The following is an 11755-nucleotide window of genomic DNA, read 5'->3' on the forward strand; positions in this document are numbered from 1 at the left end:
TCAATAAAAAGCATGCCGATTTTTTATCTGTCGTCTTTTACTATAAAAAAAAAAGGCAAAATTAAAATACTTCTCTAAAAAAAATACGGTCTCAAACATGGCAAACAAGACATTTCGCAAACCACATAATTCTACAAAGGATGCAACTGGTATGTGTTTGTATATACAACACGGAAAGATTACACTGTGAGATGCAAAAAGTCACTTAACCACTAAAAACCACAGGGGTAGAGGGGAGGGGGGGGGGGGTGGGACAGCGAGGCAGTAAGGTGATTCAGAGGGGATGTCTGTGTGTGCATCAGACGGCGGCAAATAGTAGTCGCAAAAAAGTGATTGTTTTAAGTGACTGTAGATCCAAAATGGGTGGGGTTCGCCCCTCGGGACAAGCTTGAGAATGCATAAAAAGGTATTTGCAAGTCAAGCTGTTGTTCCTGAGGCGGCAAACCCCACCTACCAGATCCAATAACCGGTTTAAAACAGGCACTACCATTTTTTTGCAATGACAATCTGCAGCAGGTCTGTTTTTTTTGGAAAAAAGTAGGACAGTGGGGGCAACTGGAAGACACTTCCCCCATCTCTCACGTCATTGGTGCTATCACTGTTGTTCCTGCTTAAAACCAGTGGCTGATAATGAACCTGTGAGGCTCAGATTGTGGCTTTTTAAAAACCCTTATGATATGAAAGAAATGATATACAGGAGTCCTAAAGCTTGTAGCCTTGTGAGCTCCATTTACCCCTCCCCCCCACCATGAAATGATTAAAAAGCACTTAAAAAAATAAGAGATCCCTCCATTTAATGCACTCAAAGCTTATAGGCACATAAGTGAGCTTGTCACATATCATGATTCCTATCAGAAGAGATCCTTTGTAAACAGCTCATTCAGAAGTCAGGTGTTTTTTCCATTTACATGTTGACTTAAAAACATGGAAAACTACACAAAAACATACACTATGTATTTAAAAAAAAAAGGCCTCTGGACACGTAGGAGGACTCAAAACTGAATATCTACAAAAGTCCCGCCCTCCCTTATCTGCTGACCCTGTGCCTTTATCGTGGAGCAGGAAGTAAAAATGCTGACTGGGTGAAATGTGTGGAATATAATAGACTGCACTGAAATTCATTGTGAGAGGTAGGCAGCTGTAGTTAGAGAGAGAGGCGAGGCAGTGTCTTCCAGTGTGGTAGTTAGAGCACAGGTGGGGAAAAAGGGGTCGAGGAGAGATCCAAACATACAGTACGTATTATGTGTGCTTTACTTTGTTTTTACTGCAAGGCGCAGTCTAAGCTGCTGCGTTTGTGCGCTGCAAGGTCAGGAGCCCGCACCAATCTCTCTTTCACACCACATCCACATCACATTCAAGACAAACACCCCTTCCCCGCATAACACGTCAACCTTGGTTCTCTTGGACACAATGCAATGCAACCAGAACACAATATGTGTTTCATCTACATTACAATTTATAAACTCTCCAACATAAGGCAAAAAAGGTTTCAAATTAGCTGCCCTGACTGATCATCTAGGCCTCAGGAGGATGGCTGATAAAAATGTATTTTATCGTAGATTTGGCCATAGAAAAATCATAAGTGGGTTGCGGAAATAAAGGCATATGAAACGACCGACTGGGTCAGTCTAATACTGGCACAAGTGTGAGACTGGCACGATAAAAAAGTAAAACGGAGACGCACAAAGAATGCCCGTACCAAAGAGGAGAGCCTCTCTTTCATGGCTGCACTGTGTGTATGCAAACAGGACCAAGGTTAGTCCCTCGTAAAGCAGGTTAATAAACCCAGGAGCCCCCAGTTTCAAAGCCCACCCCACACATTTAATCTCCCAGACTCACACAAACACACTCACACACATACAGCTGCTGTAAGGTGGTCAAGTTTGGGGAGCAGGAAGAGGGTTCGGGGCAAAGAGGGAGGGGTGGGGGCAGAGAGTTGTGTGCGACTATCGGAAGGGGGGCTCAGGCGTGTGAAGGGAGAGTTCGGGGCGGCGGAGGATGGCCTCCTTGCGCGTGGGCGGCGGCAACGGCGGCTCATACACCCTTGGCGCAGCCATGGCGGCTGCCATTGCCGAAGCTGAGGGGACCACTGGCCTGAGGGACTCCAGCGCAGCCACCGACTGGGCCGACATCGCCGTGACGCCAGGTATCCCCGACATCCCCGACATCCCCTGGATCCCCTGCATGCCCTGCATCCCCTGCATGCCCTGCATCCCCTGCATCGCCTGCATCGCCTGCATGCCCTGCATCCCCTGCATGCTTTGGAGGGCGGCCATGGCGCCCGGCGGAGGGTAGGCGTACTGGAACTGAGGATACTGCTGCAACTGCTGGTAGTACTCGGCATAGTACCTACAAGAGGGGAGGAGGGGGATACAGAGGGACGGTGGGGAGAGCAGGGTTTAGGTGGGAAGAGGGACAGGATGAACGACACAGTGGAAGCAACAAGAGTGACAAAGCGGAAATAGCGGAAAAAGAAGACGGGAAATCCAGCATTAATCAAACTATAGAAACGAGCCTGCAAGACCATGAAAGCACGACTAATGCAAGTGGACTCCTAGAGGTTGAACAGTATAGTAATAGTGTAACATCTCAGCTCTCTGGGAATGCTTTAGAAAGGTGATGTCCTACCTGGCCATGGGGTCCTCTGCAGCTTCGGCTGCCTCTTCTGCCGCTCGGCCAGCGGGCGTGGGGAGGAGGGGTCGCCGCGGCTTGGCTCTCTGGTAAATGAACGGCTTCATCACGGGGTCTGGTAGCAGAGACCTCCGTAGCGGACTGCGATCCCGCTCTCCCTTTGCTGCTGCAGCGGCCGCGGCGGCTGCCACCTGCTGCTGGTCGGCCATCACCTGCTGGCCCTGGGCGAAGTAGTGTGCCTGCCTGGCTGCCTCAAAGATGGCTGTTGGGTCCTGTAGGGCGCTGATGTGAGCGTAGGCTTGCCCAGCGCCACCATAAATCGCTGGAGATACAGTGTAGCCGGGGTTGACCCCGCCCGCTGAGGACATATCTAATCCATGAGCAGCAGTCAGATAGACGTGGGAGTTGGCCATGCTGGGGGTGTAAACTTGAGGTGAGTAACCGGCGGCGGCAGCAGCAACAGCCGCAGGACTCGCTGTCATCTGGCCGTAGATGTTGGGATTCATGGAGCTGTACATTTGGGTGGCGCCTGATTGTAGAGCTGCCTGACTGGCCACCTGCCCATAAAGCTGACTGGCGACATTGGCACCATACACCTGGCTGGCGAGGGCCCCGTACACAGCTGGGTTCACTGGGTTTCCATCGGTGCGTGTGCCAGTGGTGATCCCAGTGAGAGCAGCGTATGTGGGGTCAAAGGTGGAGGTGTTGTAGACTGAATTGTGCACGCTCTGCTGGACCTGCAGAGGCAGGCCGGCGGCGGCAGCAGCGGCGGCAGCCAGGACAGCCGCCTGACTCTGGTACTGCTCCAGAGAGGGCTTCCCCACGGGACACTCTCCAGCATAGTGGCCCTGCTTCCCACAGTTCACACAGGGGATCTTTCCTGTCGGGGCCTGCTTGCTGGGCTGGACCTTGGACAGCTCCACGGACAGCGGGCGGCCCTTAAACGAGGTGCCGTGCAGGGCCTCGATGGCCTGGAGCGCGTCTTCCTTGTTTTCCATGTGGACAAAGGCATAGCCTGCGGAAGAGGAATGCCTGGCTGTCATTGAGCGCAGGGACAACAGTTAGGATCGAAGTGGCATTGCCACGGGCACTTACTTATTACTTCTACGAAGAAATGTGAATTACGCCAACCGGAAACCACCTTATCCATCTCTAAAACAGGGATGCAGGAGTTTTTGCACACTTTGACATGGTCAGACTTACAGCAGGACTCTAAATCTCTCTCTTTTTGACATTATTTTATATTGTGTATTCTTGTGATGTATGTCTTTTCTACTGTAGATATTTATATATTTGCTGCTCATGTTTATTTTCTTATGTTTATACTTTATTCCAGCTTTTAAATATTGTAATGCCTGAACACAATGCGCTGTAACAAAATACTTTCCCAATTTTTTATTAATTGAGCATTTATCTATCTTTCCATCTCATTAACTTTATAAATAAATATATACACAGATATAATCTCTTATCTGCCCTGTGTTATTTCCTCCAATTTTTCTTACACCTAACCCAACTTGAGAGATGCTACTGGCAGTACTTTAAAACTAATGAAATGTTACACGCTCACCTTTAACTTTATCACACTCCAAAACTTTTCCAAATGTCTGGAACAGCTGCTGGAGATCCTCCGTGGTGCACATCCCGCTCAGATTACCCACAAACACCTTGGTGGAGTGTAACGGCCGTCCTCTCGACTCCTCCACAACCAAATTGCGTCCGCGAAACTCCCGGCCATTGAGCTCCCGGATGGCTCTGTCGGCGGAGCCCTCGCCCTGCAGGTGGACGAAGGCGAACTGTCGCAGTACGCTGCAGCTGACCACCTGGCCGTACGGTTCAAAGATGGCCGACAGCTCCTCCTGGGTGGTGTCCAACGCCAGGTTGCCCACGAAGAGCTTCACTGTGTTGCTCTTGTCCATGGCGCTGCAGAGGAACAAAGAGAGAGGACTGTGGTTAGAGATAACAGATAGGATTACTTAACACCAGGGGTGGGAGAAGTACTCAGAAGTAGAAGTACCAGAGTGTAGGAATACTCTGTTACGAGTAAAAATCCCGCATTCAAAATCCTAATTCAGTAAAAGTACAAAATTATTGGCATCATAATATACTTAAGTACCAAAATTACTCGTGTCTATAACAGCTGGTAAAGATGTTTTTATCTACTTTATATACTGCTGCTGGATATCTACACCTATAATTATATGTAAAGTATATTAAATAATTGACGTTCTATTGAGGTAATGTCAATCTGTAAACTAACCATATTCTGTAAAAAGTACAATATTGGCTTCTAAATTGTAGTGGAATAGAAGGATTAAGTAGCTTAAAATGGAAATGTAAAGTACCTAAACAAAATTCACTTGAGCAAATGTACTTAGTTACTTCCCCCCTCTGCCTAACACTATACATTGAGCAAGAACAAAGCCGCTCGGTCTGAGGAGGAGATGGAAGTACAGGGGTGCAATTATCTAAATACAAGAGGGGGGGTTCGGCTGCACAAAGGGAAATAGCTGACCCAGCTTTTTAGTTTTTTTTCAGGGCTCATTATTCAGAGATAAAGCTGAAGGTGCAAAGATTAAGCTCTAACTATTGCAGCAATTTAGTTGGAGGATAAGGAAGCTCTGTGCATGAATGAGCAGCCAGATTTCAAAATATTGCAAATTAAAAACCACACAGGCCTCACATTTGCATGGGAGCCGGCCATAAAGTCAAACTAGGTAAATACAGAAGAGGAAGCAAGGGATACACATTGTCTGTAGATAAAAGGTTGATCATTTCCATAGTTATCGTTGAGCAAAGGCAGCTTAAAAGAGGATCTCATTGCAGATTGAGAAAGGTGTAATTACCAGAACTGCTATGACACACAAGAGACACCCAGGGAAAAGGAGCATTTTACAGTAATACCCTTAATTAACATGGCATTTATAGTGATGATCTTTGGGGGTTTGTGGAACAGAAAGGACCCTCTCACTGCTTCTAAAATGTCAAACTAAGGAGTGTTTCTACAGGTTGGACAACACCTTCTTTACCTCCTCCAGAACAACCTTTATGGCAGGCTGTAAATCAAAGGGCAAAGAGGAACATGACACCAGAGAATGACATTTCTATTTTTTGGTGTAGCCTCCAGTCAGCTGCTGGGCGAACTACACCTACTGTACAGCAGCAGCTTAAGGAACATGTAAAGCAAGTTTTCTATACTGTAGTGTTACATATGGCTGCTGCATTAACACTGGGTTCATGGGAGGAATAACAAGGGGGGAAGCTGCTTTTCTGATGACGCAGCACGACGCTGAGTCAACACATTCTCACATTAGGGTCTTTTAAAAAGCGAGAAAAACAAAAAAGATTGCGAAAAACGGCACGTTAAGTTGGTTAAACACAGCCTAAAATGTATTGTCCATGTGGATAACGTGAATAGCGACACAGGATGCGTAATGGCTATCCAGAGAAACACACCATAAAGGCAAAAACAAGCATTAACACACACACATTTACTCTGAAAAAATATGCAACAATGTTAAACACATAACACCTGATACAACTGGCTCTCAATAAGCAAGCACATTTTTTTCCGCACAGGAATGGACACAGTGCAACACCGAGACATTCCGTGCAACAACACGCACTACAATAGTCGTCTTATCTTTCACATACCCGGCACAAACACCCGCGCATAAAGACAAATCGGGTTTATTAATATTGTGCTCCCACGCGGATCAGATAGAGAGAGTAAATACTGCAAGAAAAGAGGAGATTAAATAAAAGGATCTACCATCTTACCTAGGCGGTGCTGTGTTTCAAAATGGTAGCGCCTGCTTCCGTTTGCATGTCGGGCATTCTGCTGGAGAGGAGGGGGAGGGCTGCTGCTGCACCAGAGGATGCTCAATACCAGTAATAACACACAGTACACAAAGTACACACAGACACAGGACACAGACAGTCTGGAGCAAGAGGTGGAAGAAGTACACAGATCTTAGTAAAGGACCACCACACACTGTGCAATAACCCTGCCTGTTAATATAAAACGATGTGCAATAGACCTTCAATATACCTTTCTCTCAATTTATTTACAACCTTTTTTATTTTATATGGTCACTTTTTTCTTTTTTATAAACATACTGATACTTTTTTTTGATAAGGATTTATGTGTTTTTTAAAATTATTATTAATAATGTGTGCATATGTAAGTCTATTCTCTTTTCTTTATCTGCAGTTCACTTCTGCTGTTGTAATAATGCACTTTTCTCCTTTTCAGGAAAAGTATAAGAACTACTTGCCCATTTCAGAATATATATTATATGTATATTGAAATATGAAGTCCCTCAAAGTTGTAATTAGGTACTTGAGTAATGTCCTAAGTTACTTTACACCACTGTATAAAGCTGTTTTAATGATCAAAAGCCCCTAGAAGAACAAAGGCAGCCTTCTTTATAGCCATAGGGGGTCAGCTCCAAAGGGAGTTTAATCAAAGAGCTCATTTATCTGCTGTGAAAAATATATATCACATTTGCTTAAGAGGACAGATCAAGTGTGAAATTACTGCTAATGACACACAGCTTCAAGCAGGAAATGAGTCAGCAAAAAAACAACACATTCACTTGTTTTAGCTTCTTAAATGTTCCAGTTTTTCTGATTTATATCACTTTCTTTGATTAAAAGTTGGAGAAAAAACAGAGTTTTAAAGAAAATAGCACATTTCCACCATTCCCCAAAACGTATAGATTCAATTATTAATTGAAAATACTCCAGGCGTGAATCGATAATTTGAACAAACATCGATTGTACATTCAAGTTGTGTTCGCAGCCCTCAGATACAGATGGAAAAAGACACCAGCGAGTGGACATTTTGGGGGAAATTGAATAAGCCTATTCATGCACCACCAGGACAAGACAGATGCTCAATTTGCTAGAAAATCAATGCAAAACTGGCAACACTCTCATATGGACAAAAGATTGGGCGCACACACACACACTGCCAATATTGATGTCTTCATCAAGAGTTAGCAGAAATCAACAAGTGGCCAGAGGTAGAGGTTTTACGTTATTATATTATACCTCAATCATCAAGACAATACAGTGGTTGATTCAAAGCCGATTTACAGTTCTTCTGTAAGCTGCTAAGGTAATTGTACACCCAGTCTCCATGTTGTGAAGACAGCTGAGGGAACAGTCCTTCAAGGAAGCCCCCCCTCAAACTTTAACCCCCCCTCGGCCTTTCACTCTCGGTGGAATTTGACTCTCTCTCTCTCTCTTTTAAATCTCTCTTAGCCGAGTCACTCACACCACCTTATGGATTCAAAATGAACACACCAATGGTGGACACAAGTGAGGTCCAAATTCAGCTAACGGCGAATATTTACGTCGATCACACTCTTATTGTGACCCTTCATAGATGGATTTCTTTAAGATATCACATTGGGATTCATCCTGGACATGTGAATCCATAACTTTGGGATTGTCAATGTTTAGGCTACAGTTACTACCAGGAGTGCCCATCATTTGATGTTTCCACCAATTGTCCTACATTTTAGGTTTGTATTTGGACTTTTCTGTAGCCTTTCTGGGTATTTTTTCAATGCATTCTCAATAAAAACACTAAGTGTTACAGGTTACTTAGGTTGAGAAAGTCTACATGACAGTGAATATACTAAATATTAGCATGACACCGCTTTGTAATCCCATTTGTGTGTTGATTTTCCTCTTAATAGATACTCCTACTGTTTTTAGGAGGCGTATATAATTAAAGTAGACATTTTTAATGCCAGACTACAGCGCATTCATCCCAGCCAATACATCCAATGAGACAGTGATGTGACAAGCGTGTCAGAGGGGACTGGTTATACAAACATATTAAATTAAATCTAGCTAATCAAAGGTGACTTTCACAAAGTCCCATGTGGATTTAATCCGCTTTAGAATCCTCCGAGGACATAGTGTGCGACCGCAGGAGGATTTGATTTTGACACAAAGAAAGAAATCATGAAACTAAGGCTTTTCATCTTTGGTCGTCCGTCCAGCTGTGTGTAAACGTTTTCCTAAGTACTCTTTGTTTTCCTCGCTTCAGCTTTGACCCTCTATCAGCAAATGTCCTCTGCATTTCTCTCCGATGTGCCCTTTACTGTCCACAGGTTAGAGATATGATCGTGTTTGTGTCTCAGGTTCAGAGGTGTGCAGCAGGGGTCTCTGTGCTGGCTTTGCTCCGGCCTTTCCCTGCGATGGGCCGGTCTCTCTCCTCCCACAGCGTGACCCCGTCACACGCACAAATCTGTTTTGCATTTTGGAAAAGACCTGCTGATCGGGCGATGATCCCACAGGCCAGTCTGCAGAGGAGAGACATAGAGAGAGAGTTTAAAAACAATTAAAAACCTGTTTCAAAAGGCCAGCGATTCCTTGAATACAGCTTTAAAGATTGCTTATCAATAATTAATAATAATTAGTCCCAACCTTGAAGCTAGTAGTTTAACAAAGCTATCCAATTTTGTTCAATTGAAATGCAGTTAGTACAAACTACCTTTCTTTAAATAATTAACTCAATCAAGTTTAAAGAAGCACAATTTAAAAAAAATGTAACTAGTGCATTACGTCGTAATGCACTAGTTACATTTTTTTTAAATTGTGCTTCTTTAAACTTGATTGAGTTAATTATTTAAAGAAAGGTAGTTTGTACTAACTGCATTTCAATTNCACACACTCTCAAACACACACACACACACACACACACACACACACACACACACACACACACACACACACACACACACACACACACACACACACACACACACACACACACACACATTGCATAACGGCTTGTAACTACAGTTTATTGGGCTTTAGATGTCACATTTTATTTATACAGCCAAATATAAATAAAATGTCTGTTTTAGGGGTTCACAGTCTACACAGCATATGTTTACCTTTGCGCTTGGACCCTCACAGCGCACAGGGAGAAGCTTGCAAAGAAACCCATCAAAATAAAATCATGATGCCCAGCATGCTGACTTAGTAACAGGCATTTATGGAACATGAACAAAGAGGTTGATAGGAAGAGAGGAAAAAATGAAAGGTGAAAGTCTCTCGCACTTAGTTATGCTGCTATCTAAGCCTATAGCAGCATAACTAAGTGCTGGGTTAATGTAAGCCTGAGCCAGCCCTAACTATAAGCTTTATTAAAAACATCTTAAGCCTGTCATAAATCCACATTAAACAACACCAGATGACATCTATTTAATCTCTTCTTCTGTGATACCTTGGTGCTGGCTGCAGGTGTGGGATGTGATTGGCCGGTCGCTGGTGGTCGATGCGGGGGAGGACGACCTGGGTTGGGGCGATCACCCTCTCTCCAAACAGACCGGGAACTCTGGGGAAAGGTGGGTCAAAAGCAGGGGTTTCACATGGTGGTGCACGCAATGATGTGAAGGGGGGAGGAGTAGCCTCAGCCGGGCACTTTCTCCTTAAACCATTTTAAGGACTCCTTTTCAATATTGTTATTGTCGAAAGCGTATAAAAAGTCGGTTTTAATATACGTAATGCACTAGTTACATTTTTTTTTATTGTGCTTCTTTAAACTTGATTGAGTTAATTATTTAAAGAAAGGTAGTTTGTACCTGAGACTGCCAAGGCACACNGATAAACTGTTGGATGATATGTGGTCTAGAGAGCGCGTTGATGGTTTGGTTTATGGCACGGCTGACTGATGGTTGCGATATTCCTAAATCGTCGGCATTGCAAAGTTGCATTTTCCCTGTTGCTAAATATCGTAGTGTTGCCAAACATTTTATTTCCGGACTAATTGGGTTATTCCTGTTAGTCGGGGATGTTATTGCATCCCGCACTAATTCCACAACAAGTTTGATACCCTCACGATTTAGCCTATATCTCTTGATCAATTCACAGTCTTCCATTGTCTCCAAAACATTTCGTCTCGCAGCCATTTTCAGATTCTTTGTGAATAGGTCTTACTGAGTTAGGAGTCCTCTCGAGGACTTTTAAGCTCTCCTAAACTTAGGTGCTACTTTTAGGCCTAAAATACTTTGTGAATTGCTCTTAGTGAATAAAATTAGGAGTCCTAAATTTAAGACCGACACGCCCACTATGTTTAGGAGTTTCTCCTAAATTCACCAGTTAGGAGCTACTTTTAGCCCTAAGATCCTTTGTGAATACGGCCCCAGAACTGTTGAAACAACATCCATAACAGTCATCTGCTACTTAGTAATTATTTATCTATTATATCATTCCAATAACTTGCACGTAGACTCTTATTGCACTATTTCACTTTTTTAAACTATTTTTCTTTTTGTATTTACTATTTACTTGCACTATATTTGTCTGTTTATCTGTGTTATTGTGTTGCACTGTTGGAGAAGCCTGTGACCTAAGATTTTCATCAGCATAACTTCACTGTAGCTATGTTTGTATGAGAAAATAAAGAACCTTGAACCTTGAAGATGCATCCTGACACACACACACTTTTCTGTTTATGTCTATGTATAGGGTTTGACTTTTTTCATCTACAATTGATTAAGAATTGATGAAATTCATCATGCCAAATCCAAGCTGTTTTTTGGAACATTTACAACACATGTATTGTACTGTATAAAGGTATGGCGGTTTGATTCCCAGCCGTACTCCTGTCCAGCAGTTTCTCACCTTGCTCTGATCCTCCCATGCCTTTCAGCACGGCTCTGCGTCCGGTGCTCTCTATCAGAGCCTGCACCTCTGCAGTGGTGAGAGTGGAATCCACCAACACCTCCTCCTTACCCACATCCACACTGACAGACGTCACTCCTGCAAACACAATCATAGCAGTGACACATTGTCCTCTGATATATATATAACATATCAAAAGACAGCGATATTATAAAATCTATATAAATATTAAAGAGAATAGTCCAAGCCACTCATCAAGCAACATGACAAACACTATCTGAAATGTGAGGCTGCTTTTCGGCCTTATGCGGAATAACATAAATTGAAAGCCTTTTCTATTTTATCACGTAGTTTGTCTTCCTGTCGGTTGCACTGAAGTCAACATTGGATTTCTGGGGGAAAGATCTAAAACATTTGGTAAAAGTTAAAAAGGTGTTATGCTGATTTCCAGGATGATTTCCCTAGCTGCTCAAGC

At 43.6% G+C, this 11755-nt stretch overlaps 2 protein-coding genes across 3 annotated transcripts in view; both read right to left on the reverse strand.

The window, feature by feature from the left end:
* Window positions 1-529: 529 nt before the first annotated feature.
* On the reverse strand, window positions 530-6502 carry LOC104958387 (RNA-binding protein 4-like). Of its 2 annotated transcripts, none has more exons than XM_010786112.1 (4): window positions 6412-6502; window positions 4202-4554; window positions 2629-3646; window positions 530-2349 (listed from the first exon to the last, which is right to left on the reverse strand). In XM_010786112.1, exons 2-4 carry the CDS (start codon window positions 4548-4550, stop codon window positions 1947-1949), a joined length of 1770 nt encoding a protein of 589 aa, XP_010784414.1. In that variant the 5' UTR covers window positions 4551-4554; window positions 6412-6502; the 3' UTR covers window positions 530-1946. The 2 variants fall into 2 exon arrangements, with proteins under 2 accessions (XP_010784414.1, XP_010784413.1); XM_010786111.1 differs by having other exon boundaries at window positions 2629-3667; window positions 6412-6501.
* A 1158-nt stretch (window positions 6503-7660) lies between these two features.
* ccs (copper chaperone for superoxide dismutase) overlaps window positions 7661-11755 on the reverse strand; it is a gene marked incomplete at its 5' end in the record, with an annotated part of 12264 nt that continues 8169 nt past the window's right edge. The window contains one exon of the mRNA XM_010786164.1: window positions 7661-8951. Coding sequence (XP_010784466.1) covers window positions 8792-8951 — 160 coding nt within the window. The remainder of the gene's footprint in view (window positions 8952-11755) is intronic.

This window comes from Notothenia coriiceps, unplaced genomic scaffold, assembly GCF_000735185.1.
Source record: "Notothenia coriiceps isolate Sejong01 unplaced genomic scaffold, NC01 NC01_scaffold00028799, whole genome shotgun sequence".
Lineage (NCBI taxonomy): Eukaryota > Metazoa > Chordata > Actinopteri > Perciformes > Nototheniidae > Notothenia > Notothenia coriiceps.

Bases quoted from the DNA above. Each gene is read 5' to 3' on its own strand.
- LOC104958387 (XM_010786111.1), bottom strand. From the start codon at position 4,550: ATGGACAAGAGCAACACAGTGAAGCTCTTCGTGGGCAACCTGGCGTTG. The intron at 3,668-4,201 runs GTGAGCGTGTAA...GCTCAATGACAG, and splicing joins GGAGTGTGATAAAGTTAAAG to CCAGGCATTCCTCTTCCGCA. The intron at 2,350-2,628 runs GTAGGACATCAC...CCCCTCTTGTAG, and splicing joins GCAGAGGACCCCATGGCCAG to GTACTATGCCGAGTACTACC.